Source organism: Papio anubis, chromosome 7, assembly GCF_008728515.1.
Source record: "Papio anubis isolate 15944 chromosome 7, Panubis1.0, whole genome shotgun sequence".
Classification (NCBI taxonomy): domain Eukaryota; kingdom Metazoa; phylum Chordata; class Mammalia; order Primates; family Cercopithecidae; genus Papio; species Papio anubis.
Genome location: NC_044982.1, coordinates 151,500,004 through 151,518,762, shown reverse-complemented (window position 1 = coordinate 151,518,762; position 18,759 = coordinate 151,500,004). Strand labels below are relative to the sequence as shown.

The following is an 18,759-nucleotide window of genomic DNA, read 5'->3' as shown; positions in this document are numbered from 1 at the left end:
TTCCAGTGATAGGTAAAAGTGGTTTCATATTTTCCCTTTATCATTTATCTCTTTTTTAGCAACTAGATAACATCCTGCTAAATGCAGTCCAAAGATACTCTTCCCCTCTAGTAAATACCCTTAGTGATTTTTTTGTTTCTTTGTATGTTTTTTTGCCATGAGGTCTGTAATTATATTTGCAGGAAGATTATAGAAGTTCTTCCTTCTTTCTTCCAGGAAGCCTACCCCAGTTACTGGAAAGAACGGATAATAGATCTGCTATTTGGTCTTTTTGTTCCCCCAAATTATGGGATTTTCTAATAAATAATATCTCTTGTGACCTTGATAATCAAGATTTACTGTGGAAGAAAGAAGGCAGAGATAGAATACAGAATTATTATAATCCTTATGTTGTCTTGAATTTGATTTTGAAATATCATGAACTCATGAGTCATTAGATACACACATACAGACATATATCATTTCACGTTCAAAGAAACCAGGGCTTCCTGAAAAAAAGGATGTTCTAGCTCTGGGACAGAAAATGTGTAAGATGACCACTTTGTGGCAGCATTGTTTATCACAGTGCCAAACTGGATACCACCTATATGCCATCAATAATAGAATGGACAATTAAATTGTGGTGTGATAAGTTAATTAGAGTCTCCCACAAGGGAACACTATACTACAATATAAATGAACACACTATTGCTTCATTCAATAATATGGATGAGTCCCTTAAAACATTATAATGAAACAAAGAAGCCAGAAATTTTATGAGTTCATTGATGCCTATAAGACATAAAGGTTATGTAACATAATTATAAAAAATATATTTGTATGCATTCGTGTAGAACTGACCCTTTTCTATTATAAGACCATTTCATAGAAAAATGGTCCACAAAATTTTACTGATCCCCCTCCCCCATAGAAAGGTCTTATTGTCCCTTTTTTTTTTTTTTGGCTTAAATCCTGTACTGACAATTTTAAACGGGAGGAAAAACGCTTAGCAACCTATATTGCATCATTTATATGTTTCTATGTCTTCAGAAGTACTGTCTTTCTTAATATTATTCTAAAGAATAACTTTCATCTTTGCACACCTATAGGCAGTCAGTAGAAACCATGTGCTGTAAATGTTAAAATCAGATCTATATTTTCGTTACTGAGATGCCAAAGACAAATCTGCTTGGTTTTTACATTTTACCCAAAGGCTTGATAAAGCTAATTCCCCATCTCTAATCCCTACAGAGATGTACACATAGAAATGAAAGAACACACAATATCGGTCATATACTATTAAAAGATGGCAATAAGGTCAAATTCTTTGACTACCTTTTCAATAAGGGAGGTCTCTCTGGGTTCTAATCCAGTCTTTTATCTATCTGGCAGTAAAAGGAATAGTATGTGTACCTTTCAGTGAGATGTCATGTGAACTTCATTACAGAACTATGTAATCTTAGAAAATTCAAAGAGAGAGCGAGAGACAAAGAAAAAGCAAGAGGGAATACTCTGTACAGAATCACCCAGAAATTCATATGACAAATATATTTATAATGAGATCGTTAATCATGAGAGCTGCTCGGCAACCTTTTCTCAGAAATAATAATATAACACCACTCAATCTTTCTCGTTTTAACAGCTAAGGAGATCAACTACAGATTCACTAAATAAAGCTTTCAACTGAAGACAACACTTCAACTTCAGCAAGAATAGAGCAGCTTGGTATTTACCATGGAGAAACATTATGGGGTCTGTACTCTTTCTCTTAATTTTATTTAAAAAGTGAATGTATCTGTAAAATCTTCTACAGCTCGAGATCTCGTTATTTCAGAGACCAGCAAGGTAAACACTCTCAAATGAGGTACATGATTTAGGCTTTGGGAACTCTCAGGCTTCAGGGCATTTTCTATAACAGGTTCACGAAATGAACGGACTGGGCTCAAACCCTATGGTTTCTCAAAAATTAATATAATTACAGCAATTCCAAATAAATTAAATGTGTTCATATGTAATGTCCATACTTGAATCAGATTACCACCTGCCTGCTGCGTCTATGCTAACTAATCAGATAACATTTTCTCAAACGTGATTTTCTCACCACCTCCAACAAAAACCAGTATCCTATCTATTTTTTATAACAAAAACAAAACCATCATTCTATTTTAGAATTATTCAAAATATGTTAAAAAATACAAGGAATATATCATGTTTTGTGTCAAATACATATTGCAAGAAGCTTCCAAAAAACTCCAAAACAAAACAAAAATAACCCTTGTATTTCCTGTCTCCAACAAGCCTAAATTCCAAACCCTAAAAAAAAAAAAAAACTTAAATTGAAGGACTATAATACAATATCAGTTTTAGAACCAGTTATATATTTAAAAAAAAAAAAAAAAAAGCCTTACTAGTAATCACTTTCGCAAATGGTCAAAAGCCCATTTTAAAACTTCCCTTTCTTCATGCAAGGAAGGTGCTTACTCAATTTCTTCAGCTGTGACTCCACATTTTTATATTCTAAATCAGTTTTCTTTGTTCATTGTAACTACTTATTAGTGAATTGAGATTATCTATGTGGCAACAAACAGCTCCCTTGATAGTTTGGCTGCATACCCAAAGCTGCTACTTTGATGATCATTGCTTGAATGTTAGATGATATCATCTCTCTGAGCAAATCTTCCTGGTTTCTCTGCCAAAGGTAAGCTAAAGGCTGGAGATTAAGCCTTTTACACCTACAAAAGAAAAAGAAAAAGAAAGTCAGATGATATCTTAATATTTTATACTTGGATCCACAGCAATTACTTTGATTTGAAACATAATGCTTCGTTCAAGGATTTTAGCATTGAAAATGCTTTTAAAAACATATTTTGCATAATGAAGTTTATATATACAACATAAACATATTTAATTTCCATGGGCTATGCATAAACTGATAAAAATGAAATTTCTAGGCATACTAGAAATATTAATTTTAGTAAGACTCTTAATTTAGTAATTTATTAAGAGTTTACAAATGCCAGTATTCTCTCTGTTTTAAAACTTCCATGGGTATCAAAATTTTGAAGCATATGTAAAGTGGGCAAATAATTTATCCTAATAAAACAGCCGCATATTGATTAAATTAACAATAACTACAGTTATGTGAATTATTCTAAACTACTAACTTTGATTTTTTTTTTTAAGAATTTGATTGTGAATAAAAAGAAAATACTAAGAACAAAAAGTACAATGCTGCAGGCACTGTACAAGATATTTTCCATTATTGGTAAAGTAGAAAAAAGATAGGTTTTGGAGTGAAGACACATCTGAATTTAAAACCTCATTTTGTACTCTAGCTGCACGGCTTTTGAAGTCAAGTAAAATCTAAGTCCTTGTGCTTAGTTTCCTAGTTCATAAATAGGGGCAAAAATAGTTCCTTTCAAAGTTCTTAAGAGGATTAAAAAATGTGAAATGAAATCATCCTTCCCTTTCCTTCACATTCCACATCCAATCTACCACAACGCAGAATGTGATTATTCCTCACCAATACCACTGCTAACAACTTGGTTTGGGCCACCATTCTCTCTCATGTCAACATCCTAATTTCCTTCCCTGCTCCACCCTCACCCTTTTAAAATCCATACAGCAGCCAATGTGATCCTTTTAAGACATTAAATAGATCATAGTATTCCTCTGCTCAAAACCCTCCAGTGGCTCCCCATCACTCCATGGATCTCACCCTGTTTAGTTCATGCACTTTATTTCCTACTACTTACTCTCTTCTCACTCCATCCTACCACTGCTGCCTGCCTGCTCAGTCTTGCCTTTACACTAGTTGTGTTCTCACTTGCTTCATGCCTTTGCTTAAATGTCACTTTCTCAGAAAGGACTATAATTGTTTAATCAATTAAAGGTAATATAGATAATGTAGTACAATGCCTGGATAAAATAGGTATTCAATAAATGATAGTCAAAGCCAAGTGACTTGCCCGAGTCATACACTAACTGGCTGAGATCAGATTCCAAACCAAGAATATAGCTCTAAAACCCAGTGTCTATAAGGTTTATAAGTAAAATCCACCGTCCCTAGCATCTGTAAGGTTGCTTGGCTGACTACTCTGGCCTATACTCATCTCTCTCTCTCTCTTCTCTCAGAGATCCCAATACTTATTAAATGTACCATGTTTGGTCATTTACTCATACATGGCCTTAAAAATATCACTATTGCTTTTCATTACGTACACCCTGACTTTCAAAAAGCCAAAACCTTCCTCATTGCAGAGACTGTTGCATGTAATTTTCCCTTTTAAAATGTCTCAGAGCATTTAAGCAATGTTGAAGCAGTTAATAAATACAAAAATAATAAAATGTGAACTACCCATGTAATACAAACACTAGTTCTTGCTGTCCTCTCACCCAATGTTTAAGGTCGACTAATCAAAACAGCCTCTCTACCTTTTTAAACTAAGACTTACTTTTTTATTAAAAAAAAGTTTTTTTCCTGTCCTTATTGTAAAATTTGTGGTTGTTGCTTTGAAATTCCTCAAAACCTCTTGACTATAGACGTAAGTAAAATTTTTTTCCTATTTAAGTTCTTTAACAGTTCAAAATATCATGGCTCAAATAAAAGTACTCTGTAAATCACTGCTGAATTTGAACTTGTGACATCTATTAAACGCTTTACATTCTGAAATTATGATAATACAACACAAACTAAAATTTGGTCATAGGCTAATTCAAAATTGAGTTTGTGGACCAACAGACTGCCAGTAACATTACTTTTGAAATTTCAAGGATAAAATAATTGCAGATATGCTTTATAACATAAAATCTACTCATCTGTTCAACCATGTGTTCAAGTGTACCAGAGACTGTGTTCTGAGAAAGTCTCTACCCGTGGGCATGATGCGTGCCCTTCTTCCATATATATACATATATGTAATGGGCAGCCTCCTAATCAGGAGCACATTTTTATTTGGCTTTTTAACTTTCATAAATAGATGTCATCCCTATCTCCAGTTTGGCTGCCCATTAAGGCATGTGGGTTTGAACTTATTAAAAAACACTAATTTTTAACAGTTCTCAGAACATAATCTAAAACTTGATGACAATACTATTATTTCTAAAGTATGGCTTAAGGGATATGCAATTCATCTCCATCTGTAGATCGGTTGTTCTCAACGGTAGATCTACATCTAGGTAGAATGCAAGGAAAACTTTCTCAAAATACACATGACCTTCTTCCCCACTCCACCATCATCATCCATCGTCCAGAGACTCTGATACACTTCTAAAATGTAAGATCATATTTCTCTTCACTTAACTATGCTTTACCCTGTTTTCCCTTCATTCACTCTTAAAATTCTGTATTTTTTTAAACTGCCCTAAATCCACCATGGAATTAGAGAGAAAATAAATAAAATAAAAATGAAACTTAAATTTTCAAATCTATTAATATGTAGGTTTTAAATGAGATAGTAAATAGGAATGTTTCTTTATCAAGAATATAAAAATATTATATAAATACAGCCATTATTTTATTCTATTTATCCTTTTGACTAGCAAAATAACTTATTTGTAGGTCAAATAGTGCTTAAGAAAAATAATGGAGTCCAATTTTTTTTTGTTAATATAACTATGCCCAGAATCTCTATACAATATTATATTTATCTAGATAAATTAAAAATGAAAAGTAAATTCATTCAGGTCGTGTCTTGCCAGGCCAACATTAAATAACCAATATTATCATTTCACCTCATGATTTTTGAATAGATCAATAGAATTGACCGTTTTGGTATGTGCAGCTACAGACTAAATGCTTCACTAGTGCTCCCTCCCTTAGGGGAGCAGAGAGGGGCTAGGAGGAGGGGAGGAACATCCTAAAAATTCCTTGAAAGTTGAATGGCTTTATATGTAAGTACTTCAATCATATAAATATTTTTGGACAAGAACTGAATTATATGAACCAAAGAAGAGATGACTCCTTAGCAAGCATTTTTTTCTTTAAAATATTACTGTATTGATTCTATTATCTCTTGATTTTTATTACAAATGATGAGTTAAAAGAGATTAACAGGATATACTAAATCAAATAAGAAAAAAATGAAGACAATACTTCTCACTAAAAAATCTATCTCAGTTTTTATGATAGATTATTTTTCCTTATACTAATTAAGTTAAATTTCCTCATGTGTGATATAAGGATAGAAAAAAGTAAAAGCATGACTTTTGTTACTTAGGTAAATACATACATTTAGTTCCATGGAGCACGTAGACTACCACACCTATTTATAATTTGAATACAATTATTGATTTTTCACTTATTCACATTCTTAAAATACATACACTTTTAAAATTAACAAATTAATGTTTTCTTACACATTTTCCACTCGAATACGCTGATAGTCAGAAAGTATAGCACCTACTGATATCCCCTCTACTTCTTCTTTTTCCTGAAAATAAAGGAAAAAACCATAACTTTAAAAATAAAGTAACAAATGGCTCCACATCATGCTCTGAAAATTATAAATGAACTGCGTCTCATCTAGAAAACTACCTCAAAGCAGAGTAATTTACTGAAAATATAATCGACATTCAGAAAAAATTTACATATATTTAAATCATTCTCTCAGCTGTGAGAAAAATAATTATGGTTTTTCTTAAAATTTAAATAACTAGAGATCCCTTTCCATGGAGAAAGCAAAGACTTAGGCAGCACTTCCAAAATGTTTCACACTTAACGTATTTTTAAAGACTCACTGATGTTCAATGGAAACTTTTGAGAAATTTCTATTTAAGGACACTATTTTCCCAGATTGAGTAACTTCTTTTAAAAATTAAGCAATGGCCTACATAGATAAGGGAGCACAATAATTTTTACGTCAATCTTAGGAAAAAATGATTGAAATAGGAGTATCCAGAAAGCAGAGATGGTAGAGGCATTGCCTGGATAACAGTATAGCACTGTAGATAAAGAATTCTGTCATGGGAAGGAAGCAATGAATTATTATCAACGTAGTTGCAAGTGAGAGCATCCAGCAGTATATCCGGCATGGTCCCACGGGAATGACAACTATCCTGTCTAGCACACTCATTAATGAGCTGGAGGAGAATGTACATTCAAGTATGATCAAGTTTGCAGATGATACAAAGCCAGACTGGATTAAAAAGAAAAGAAAACAAGATCAATCAAGTACATGGATGGATTATGGACAACTTGGGGATTTGAAAGGACAGGTCCAAGATGAGATTTAATGTAAAGAAGTATAAGATAATACACTTAGGGAAGAATAATACACAATATGGGTGTAAACTAGGGAACTGTTATCTAGAAAACAGACCTGAAGAAAGTGACTAGGGGGTGATTACTAATAACAAACTGAATAGAAATTCTCTGAATAGGTGTAAAAGAAAATCCATCCTAGCCTACGGACATACAAAAGAAACTACTTCAGAGAGATCGCTTCATTATGAATACTCTGGTCTTACCAAACTTGGACATCTAGAAAGAAAAACAAAAGTGTTTCACATAAAACAAAAGTTAATATTTCAAGTCATACTGAAATAACCCTGTGTACCTAAAAGGATGTCATAATAAATAAACAAAAATGTGCAAAAGGAATTTTTCATGTCTTTAAAGTCAAATGAAAATTTGCCCTCCGAAATGACAGAGAAATACCTGTCCAAATCACCGCAAAATAAAACAATTCTTTTTATCAGATAAGGTTTCAGGAAAAGAGCTATTTCCTTTACTTTCCTATTTCAGCAACTTTGTGAGAACATTTGCTTATAACCTTTCCCTAACCTTCCTAGCCATATTTGTTTTCATAAAAGTCATTGTATTCATTAGAAAAAGTCATAGCATAGAGTTCCTTATTAAATGTAAATACAGTAGAGATTGGAGTTGTTGAATAATATTATCAAAATTTTAGTTATATCCCTATATCATATACATGTCTATCTGAAGTTCTGCTATAAAAATAATGAAGTACTAAATATAGACATACAGGAGTGTGTGTATTTCTCCAGAGATCATGGAAACAAAGACAAGAGCCACTGGTGTTTTCTTCCTTCCCTAAGTCAAATTACTATTTTCTTTTTTTTAGACAAAGTCTCACTCTGCCGCCCAAGCTGTAGTAGAGTGGCACGATCTCGGCTCACTGCAACCTCCACCTCCCAGGTTCAAGAAATTCTTCTGCCTCAGCCTCCCAAGTAGCTGGGACTACAGGCACATGCCACCATGCCCAGCTAATTTTTGTATTTTTAGTAGAGACAGAGTTTCACTATATTGGCTAGGCTGGTCTCAAACTCCTGACCTGGTGATCCACCCACCTCAGCCTCCCAAAGTGCTGGGATTACAGGTATGAGCCACTGTGCCTGGCCATCAAATTATTATTAAAATAATAATTGGAATTTATTATCCATTTGCCATTCACTAGTGTGCTATGATTTTTATTTAATGCTCACCACAACCCTAAAACAATTTCTTCTTTGTATACATGCATTCTTTGGAATACTCTTCTACTCCCATCTATTTTATTTCATGTATTTTAAAATTTTTATTTATTTATTTATTTAGAGACAGTGTCTCACTCTCTCTGCTGCCCAAGCTGGAGTGCAGTGGGGCGATCTCAGCTCCAGGGTTCAAGCAATTCTTTTGCCTCAGCTTCCAGTGTAACTGGGACTACAGACGTGTACCACCATGCCAAGCTATCTTTTTCTATTTTTAGTAGAGATGGGGTTTCACTGTGTTGCCCAGGCTGGTCTTGAACTCCTGGACTCAACTGATCCACCCGTCTTGGCCTCCCAAAGTGCTGGGATGATAAGCTTGAGTCACTGCACCTGGCCCCATCTATTTTATTTTTTATTTGATAACACTTAACTAATCAGCACTAAGTAAATTCTGACTATTCTTCAACACTGAGCCTATATATAGATCATTAGTTTTATTTGTTCAATAATTTTTTTGAGGCCTCCTGGGTTCAAGTGATTCTTGTGCCTCAGCCTCTTGAGGAGCTGGGATTACAGGCATGCGTTGTGTCAGCAAGCCCAGCTAATTTTTGTATTTTAGTAGAGACAGAGTTTTGCCATGTTGCCCAGGCTGGTCTTGAACTCCTGACCTTAAGGGATCTGCCTGCCTTGGCCTCCTCCCAAAGTGCTGGGATTACAGGTGTGAGGTATCACACTTGGCCCAATAATTGTAATTACTACTGCCTGGTAGAAATCCGGCCCTATTACTTACTAGCTCTGTGATTTTGAATGTTACTCAATTTCTCTGTGTCTGTTTCTTCATCTATAAAGTAAGGAAAAAAATATCAATTCTTATTTTCCAAGGTTATTGTGGAGATTGAATAAAATAATTCATGTAAATAACACAGTATCCAGCACCTAGTAAGCATTCAGCAAATATTTTCTTCTTTCATTATTATGATCTTTACTATTCCTATTACTTCTATAACTACCTGTGCTATTACTTCTACTATTACTACTACTGACTACTACTACAGTCATCTCTCATTATCAATGGGGGGGTTGTTTCCAGGAATCCCCCTAAAATCAAAATCCACACTCTCAAATCCATTATATAAAATAGTGTAGTATTTGCATATAACTAATGCATATCTTTGCATAAACTTTAGTCTCCAGATTATTTATAATACCCCAATACAAGGTAAATGCTATGTAAACAGTTGCCATACTGTTTTTAAAATTTGTGTTTTTATTGTTGTATTCTTATTTTTTATTGGTTTTTCCTCATAATATTTTTTATCTACAGTTGATTGAATCCATGGATGTGAATCCGTGGATACAGCGGGCTGACTGTACTGCTACTACTGTATTAAAAACCTAACTCTTCCATTTTGACAGACAAAGCCCTTCTCGAATGGGCTTTAACACTCTTTCTCATTATGACTCTCAAGACGAGCCTACTAACCCTTGACACTCAACTCTAGATAGAGTTGCAACACAGTTTTCCAGCACAGTGAGACCTGAATAATCCAGGGATAAGAAAGACTTCTGCTGATTCCTTAATCATTCTGAACACAACTACAAACTTCAAACAAAGGGCAAAATAGATATTTAAAAGATAAAGATCTACCACAGAGTCAATCTACGCCTTAGAAAAGACATAGCTAGGTTCAGGCCCTGATCCCTGATCCATATCATTTGGGAGAAAAAGTCAGTAAATAAACAATAGCAATGGAAGTGTCAGCAGAGAAAAAAAGAGAATGGCTACTAACATAAAGGATATACTGAGACAGCATAAAGACAGCCAAATGAATCACCTTGTGTCATAGTTGAAATAAAACCAAGTATGCTATAGGAAATTAGTAATATAGACTCTGGGACCCTATCCCTACAAATTTTTTAAACCAACTCAACTGAGTTATAATCATGTACAATCAACTGCATACAGTTAAAATGCATAATTCAATCATTTTGGATGGAAACCAGTGAAACTGGTACCATAATCAAGACAGACATCATTTCAGTTATTCCCAAACAGCTCGTTGTGCCCTTTGCAGCCCAATTCTCCCTTCAAACCTGGAGAGAGACAAGGAGAGAACCTAAAGAATGGGACCAACGTTTCTACCTTAAATTACTATTAACTGAGAAAGAAAATATATACATGTTTTAAAAGAAAATACTCCATTTATTCAGTTTTGCATATGTTGTATTCAATCTGTTTGCTAGGTATCTTTGTGTGGCTCATACTGTCATAACAAAATACCATGTAGACTGGGTTGCTTAAACAACAGAAATTTACTTTCTCACAGTTTTGGAGGCTGGAAGTCTAAGCTCAAGATGCCAGCATGAATTCTCTGGGACTCTCTTAAGGCCTCTCTTCCTGCCTTGTAGATGGTCGACATCTTGCTGTGTCTTCACATGGTTCCAGGGGTGGCAGGAAGAAAGTGCAAACTCCTTTCTGGTGTCTTTTCTTACAAGGATACTAATTCTATCATGAGGGCCTCACTTTCATAACCTCATCTAAACCTAATTATCTCCCAAAGGAGATCCAAATACCTTCCAAATACAATCACATGTGAGGTTAGGGCTTCAATATATGAATTTGGGGTGGAGGGCATAATGAGTTTATAGCACTATCCAAATAGATAAGACTATTAGGTACACTGAAGAAAACTCTGGTGCTCAAGAGAGCATAGGAATATATGTGGGTGTTGTCAGCATATACCTGAAGCCACGGGAGCAAACAAGAACCTCAACGATAGGATACAGGGTGAGAAGAAGGCTGAGTGGAAGACCCTGGGGGTACACCAACATGTAAGGAAAGGCAGGAGAAGGAAAACCCAGTGAAGACGTTGGAAAAGAGTGGTCATAATGACAGAAGATACAATCAGGATAAAGTAATGGTGTGTGCACAAATATACAGAAAATGTTGATGAAAAGGCAAGGACAAAGTAACAATATTACCGAGTACCCAGTATGGACTAAGATTTATGTTAGGTACTTTGTATATCTTATTTCAGTTATTCCTCATAAGAATCCAAAATACTATGAAACTGATTTTATATGTGAAAAAACCAAGGTGATTAACCCATTCAAGTTAACAAAGCTGAAAATAAACAAATAAAACACCAAGCCTTTAAATTAAGGACTGTCTACCAACCACAGCTGTGCTCTTTCTTACTGACATAGTACCATATGCCATAGAAACTTCAACAAAACCATTGTATTTTACCATTAGGGGGTTGATTATGACCATTTAGGAGAAAGCTGCAGTCATGATTAACAGAAAAAAGAGTAAACATTTGAAGGAAAGACACATACACTGCCAGTTCTTCAAAGAATGAATTTCAGATCCTCAGAGAAAAAAAGTATAATCAGTGAATGAATATCTATTACTAAATTTAATAGAATTTGGAGATTTTAATTCATATTAAATTACATTCTTTATCATCAAGATAACCAAAAGCTAATCAAGTAGTAGAGACCAAAGGGGAAGAAAATAGAAATTAAAGATAATAACGTTAGTAACTGAGATGTCAGAAACAAAGACTGGACCCTAAATAGGCTGGCACATTGCTAAACCACAGGGGCTCTCTGACACAAGTGAAACTATTCAGCTTAAGCCATTATCACTATAAGTGATGATATATAAGTTCAACTCAGGAAATAAAGTCAGCAATAGCATCACTGAGTATTAGAAACAGCAGCGCATAATGTCATTAAACATTTATATTAGTTACTGCTCTCAACAATGTTCTGAGGTAGATTATCATTATCTTCCTCACTTTGTAAATATGGGACATCGACAGATTCTTACAAAGTCAACTATGACCACATTAGAAAAGCAGGCATCACAGGCCCATTTGTTGCTTAGAATACTTTTCCTCCCCCATCTTTGTCAATGTGAATCACACCTGCAAGATTGCTGGGAAGCTAGTCCAGCAGCTGTCTGACCTATGTCGACAATTTTAACAATAGAGAGGGCACTTCCTAAAGCAAACAGATACTCACAAACTGGTTAAAAAAAAAATAGGTTAATTACTAGAACTATTTCCACACCTATCTGTAGGCAAAAGAACAGTTATTCCAAGAATTTATTCAGAAAAAGCCAATAAATGTATCAATACAATGTTTAAGAATCCAAGAGCTGAATCTAGATGATCAACCATGGTTCTCAGAATACATTTATTTTTATTGATTGATTGATTGATTGAGACGGAGTCTCGCTCTGTCGCCCAGGCTGGAATGCAGTGGCACGATCTTGGCTCACTGAAAGCTCCGCCTCCCGGGTTTAAGCAATTCTCCTGCCTCAGCCTTCGAATAGCTGGGACTACAGGCACATGTAACCATGCCTGACTAATTTTTTTGTATTTTTAGTAGAGACGGGGTTTCACCATGCTGGCCTCAAACTCCAGACCTCGTGATCTGCCTGCCTCAAACTCCCAAAGTGCTGGGATTACAGGCGTGAGCTACTGCGCCCAGCCAGAATACATTTTTGTTAATGTACAAAGAAAAGCCACAGCAATCTTCAAGTTCCTGCACTGAGACTGGGAAGCACTATGTAGTAAACAGTTGATTTTTGCAACTGGGAGTGCACGGGAGTGTGCGTGCACGTGCACAGACATGCTGTACATGTATATAAGTCAAGTGGTCTTGGATCTTTTAAATAAAATGAAAGAAATTCTTAGTTGTGACCTTTTTTTTTTCTTTTTTTTAAGGAAAGGAAGACCAAGTCTTTTGGAAGTATACATGGCACACTACTAATAGTGATGATACCCTGGAGAGTGGGAATGGGTGGAGAACGAGGGAAAGGGGTCTGGACTTCCACTTTTTACTTTATATACTCTTGTATTTCTTAAACATTTTTTTAAACCAAGAATATGTAAAAGGAAGCTTTAAAAAATTTACGTTGAAAAAAGAAAAACAGGGTAATATTCTTCAAAGAACCACTTATTCTCTTCTATAGAGAAGGAAAGCTATATTTTCCCCCTAACATTTCAGTATTTGGATATCCTAGGTAAAACACTTTTGAATTCTGACTTAGGCTGCAGATTCAACAAAGCTCTTGATCCGGCACATATATCCATCCCACACAGACATCCTTCTATACTGGTCCTCATTTTAGGAAATGGCACAACATATATATTGTTATTCAGACCAAAAACTTTAGATTCACTCATGATTTCTCTTTTCTTTATGACATGCACCCTATCAATCAGTAGTTCTGTTAGCTTCACCTTCCAAAAATATCCAGATTCCAACCACTTTTCATCACCTCTACTACTACCACTCTAGTCCTAATGACCACCACCCCTTAATTTGACTATTACCATAGCTTCCTAACCGGCCTCCCTAAGTCCGCTCTTCCTCCCTACAGTCTATCTCCACAAACAGAGATCTTTCTAAACACAAGCCACGGCATGAAGCTTCCCCAATTCAAAATCCTTCAGTGACTTCCCATTCTACTTAAGAGTAAAATCCAAGCTCCTTGCAGATAGCCTTAAAGGTATTATATGCCTGGACCCTGCCAACCCCTCTGACATCACCACCAACTACTGCACTCCCAAGTATACTCCACTGATCCACACTGCAGTCCTTACTGCTCCTCAAACACCTATGTTTGTTTCCATCTCAGGGTCTCTGGGCTTACCTTTCCCGGTGCCTATAAAACACCTTCCCTAGAATTTATGTGGCTTGTTCCCTCACTTCTTTCAGGTCTCTGTGAAAGTATCTCAGAGAGGACTTCTCTTTCTAAAATATCCCTCCTATCCTTTCACCATCACTTTCTATGTCCTTGCCCTGGCTTTATTTTCTTCACGGTACTACCTAAAATTATATCATATTTTAAAAAATTAAATATTTATGTTTAAAATGTCTGTCTCAGCTCCATGATGGTACTTGGTCCTGTTTCCACTGTAATCTCAGCTCTAGAAAAGTACCTGGTACAATATTAAATAAATATTTATAACTGAATGATGTTGACTACATAAAACTACAGTATTTCTGTACTTAAACAATCACCTAAAACAAAGGCAATAAATAGAAATAAAATTACCATTTGGTAATACACAAAACAAAGGGTATCTTTGTCTTTCAAATCAATATGGGATGAATTAACATACCAGTAGTAAAAATGAGGAAAGTATATATATATATATATAGATATATATATACATATTTTTCTTTTTAAAAATTTTTATTATACTTTAAGTTCTAGGGTACATGTGCACAATGGGCAGGTTTGTTACATATGTATACATGTGCCATGTTGGTTTGCTGCACCCATTAACTCATCATTTACATTAGGTATTTCTCCTAATGCTATCCCTCCCACTTCCCTCCACCCCACCGCAGGCCCAGGTATGTGATGTTCCCCTTCCTGTGCCCAAGTGATCTCATTGTTCAATTCCCACCTATGAGTGAGAACATGCGGTGTTTGGTTTTCTGTTCTTGCAATAGTTTGCTAAGAATGATGGTTTCCAGCTGCACCCATGTCCCTACAAAGGACATGAACCCATCCTTTTTTATGGCTGCATAGTGTTCCATGGTGTATATGTGCCACATTTTCTTAATCCAGTCTGTCACTGATGGACATTTGGGTTGGTTCCAAGTCCTTGCTATTGTGAATAGTGCCACAATAAACATATGTGTGCATGTGTCTTTATAGCAGCATGATTTATAATCCTTTGGGTATATACCCAGTAATGGGATGGCTGGGTCAAATGGTATTTCTAGTTCTAGATCCTTGAGGAATTGCCACACTGTCTTCCACAATGGTCGAACTACAGTCCCACCAACAGTATAAAAGTATTCCTATTTCTGCACATCCTCTTCAGCACCTGTTGTTTCTTGACTTTTTAATGATCGCCATTCTAACTGGTGTGAGATGGTATCTCATCGTAATTCTAATAGGCAATTTTTAAGAGAATAAATACAAATAACTAATTTCAACCTTTTAAAAAAACAAACAAAAAAAATAAGCTAAAAGTAGATACTTTTTGTCAAACAGATATATACGAGTGTGTGTGTGTGTGTGTGTGTGTGTAAAATCTGATGAACACTCAGATTAAAAGTTGATGAGTATATGGGGAATTGCGTGATCTCATATGCCACCAATGGGGCTGTTATTAGTGCATCTTTTCTTGAAAACAATTTTGTAGTATGTATCATGAACCTTCATGATGTTTATTCTCATAGTCCGAGAAATTTCAAATTTATATCCAGAAATGCAGTCTATAAAAATAATTGAAAATGTGCACAAGTTTATATATAAAAATATTTATCATATTTGTATTCTACATGTAAGTGAAACAAAAATTAGAAAATCCTAAAATCCTAAACACAACAAACTGTGGTACATTTGGAAGAGGGAAAACAAAGCAGTCATTAAAAGACATATTTTCAAAGGACATGTAATACAAGGAACTATTAATGATATAAGGCTAAGTGAAGCAAATGTACATAAAATACATACTAAAATATGTATTTTTTGAAATAGCCCTAAGTGTAGAAAGCGGATCAGAAATAGACCAAAGTGTAATAATTCTTATTTTTGAGTAGTATTTCATTTTTGCTATTTTATTTCCAACTTCGTATTTTAAGTATTTTTACAACCCATGTATTACTTTCTTAATTAGAGTGAAATTATATTAAAAACATACCTATGGATATATATACACATTCATCTCTTATCCCATGTGCTGGTAAGCTGTCAGACACAATCATTCATATATTTATCAAAAAGTAATTTTAAAAGTCCCACTTTGTGACAGGTCCTATACTAGGAAAGTTAAAACACATTAGAAAACAGCACAGTTGACGTTCTTAAAAAATCAAAATCTAGTGATAAGAAATGAAGAGGAATGGACACATAAAGAAATAAGTCAAATGTCCGGGCGCGGTGGCTCACGCCTATAATCCCAGCACTTTGGGAGGCCAAGGCAGGCCGATCACGAGGTCAGGAGTTCGAGACCATCCTGGCCAACATAGTGAAACCCTGTCTCTACTAAAAATGCAAAAATTAGCTGGGCGTGGTGGCACATGCCTGTAATCCCAGCTACTTGGGAGGCTGAGGCAGAAGACTCGCTTGAACCAGGGAGTCAGAGGTTGCAGTGAGCCGAGATCACGTTACAGTACTCCAGCCTGGCAACAGAGCAATACTCTGTCTCAAAAAAAAAAAAAAAAAAAAAAAAAAAGAAAGAAATAAGTCAAATATGTGACGTAAGTCTATATAACTATAACAGACCACAAGGGAGACAATTCTCACCTATAGGATAACATTAGGAAATACTTCTTTTAAAAAAGTTATATTCCAGATACTAAACAGTCAGAAATGTTGATTCTTTGTCCTTCTAGATTATAAGAAAATAGATTCATAACAGATAACAGCTCCTACTGATGTCTTCTGACATCTTCCCTAACACAGCATTTATGTACAACATCTGACAAATATTTTTTTCAAAGAAACAAATCTGGTTCTAAAAAGAACTATAAACAATTTATCTGCCAACAAATCCTCACAATCCTAACTGTTGGTCTCCATTTGGTGGCTGATTGTGTGTTTGAATCTTCTATTAAACAACCAATCAATAAGGGCCTAATATGTCATTAGTTCTATTCTAATCACCAAAATGTAGACCTGTCTATAAGAGTTTATAACCTAGTCCTAAAGATTTGTTAATGACTACTCTCAAAACCAGTGCACTAAAGTGTCAAGAACATACACACATGAGGATGTAAATGGATTTCTACTATAAAATGTACTCAATGTTGTGTTATTCATATGCAAATTTCAGCCATATTACATACAGCTAAAAGGCAACCAATACAGAGTTTGAGATGAGGAAGACATTCAGCCATATGGTCATAGTGACGATTACAAGTTTAGCAGAAGGGATTAAAGGTAGAAATCTAGACACAAATTAGACTGTTGACTCAATATCCACTTGTCTCAATACTGAAATGTTGGCTCACAGAGCCAACGAGGTAAATTGAAAACAAGCTGTCCTTTCTTATAAATGAAAACTAGGCCTACTTATTACAAAGATAAGAAGATAAGCAGCTTGCATTTATCAGGGATATAATTTTCTTTGAAAAATGCCTCAGTTACCGGTTTTATTCTGTTAATGAGTTCCTGCCTGTGGAGGAAAAAAATGATCTTCTGAATTCAAAGTGTTTTTCATCTGAAGGGCATTCTAACATTTTTTAATATGAACCATTCATAAAAGAAGCACACTTGCATTATAGCTCTGAGTGGCAATATTTGGACTTCTGGTAACACGACATTATTAAATAAACATTTGTGAATGCCAACGATGTTCTAGGGCCTGGATAACTAAGTGAGAAATTTATAGGGCAAGTATAGCATTAGATGCTTTTTCCTTAAACTTCAAATTTTTCACTTTGGTAGAATTACACAAGTCTAGGCTAATAAAAATAACAGAAATGAATATTATCTTAAATAAAATAATTCTGAAAGTGACACTTAGAATTCCAAGTAATATATTCAGGAATCTAAAATATTGCTGGACTAGTTAAAGAAGCTTTTGTTTTTTCTTAAAATCATCAATATGAAAAAATTTCTAAGATGGAAAATGATCACCATCTGGAGCTCCCCCATTAAACAGTGAGCTCATGACAGAGTATTGGGTCACTAATTTGTAGTATTATTACCTCCCATTGTGGGCTTTCATTAAATAGGGGAAAAAGTTGTTAAGGCTGAAAATAAAATGACAAAGAAATTGCAGAAGGGCACAATAATTTGCCAGTTATATCTATTTAAAACAATGTGTTATTTTACTTCTAAGTCTCCATCTTAGTTGCAACAGTATGAAGTCATCCCAGATTAAATATAACCTACATGTGAAACTAAATGGAAGTGTAGCACTACAGTTGTTTATTTTCCTTGAGTTTCTAAAGCAGTCTTTTTGCTAAAAAGATAAAGTAGGGCCAGGCACAGTGGCTCACATCTTTACACCCAGCTACTCTGGAGGCTGTGGTGGTAGGATCACCTGAGCCTGGGAGATTGAGGCTGTACAGTGACCCCGCCACTGGACCTCCAACCTGGGTAACAGAACAAGGTTCTGTCTCAAAAAAAAAAAAAAAAATTAATTAAAAATAGATAAATAAAAGATAAGGTGATATTTTGAGGACTTCTGTGAAATGCCTAAACAACAGCAAGCAACAAAAATAAATAAGGAAAAAATTATATGGTTCAATCCTTTATTCTCCTAACTGCTTATTGGGAGAATACAACAACACATTCAAGAAGTATTCATTTCTAAGCACTTCAGTTTGGTAGTGTTTAATCTGTTCAGAAGCTGCTTTCTGAAC

General features: G+C 35.0%; 1 protein-coding gene across 1 annotated transcript in view; it reads right to left on the bottom strand.

The window, feature by feature from the left end:
- The window catches only part of DPH6 (diphthamine biosynthesis 6), a 178,577-nt gene that overhangs the window by 80,759 nt on the left and 79,059 nt on the right, over positions 1-18,759 (bottom strand). The window contains exons 4-5 of the mRNA XM_003900739.5: positions 6,337-6,410; positions 2,593-2,711 (exon numbers count right to left, since the gene is read on the bottom strand). Coding sequence (XP_003900788.2) covers positions 2,593-2,711; positions 6,337-6,410 — 193 coding nt within the window. The remainder of the gene's footprint in view (positions 1-2,592; positions 2,712-6,336; positions 6,411-18,759) is intronic.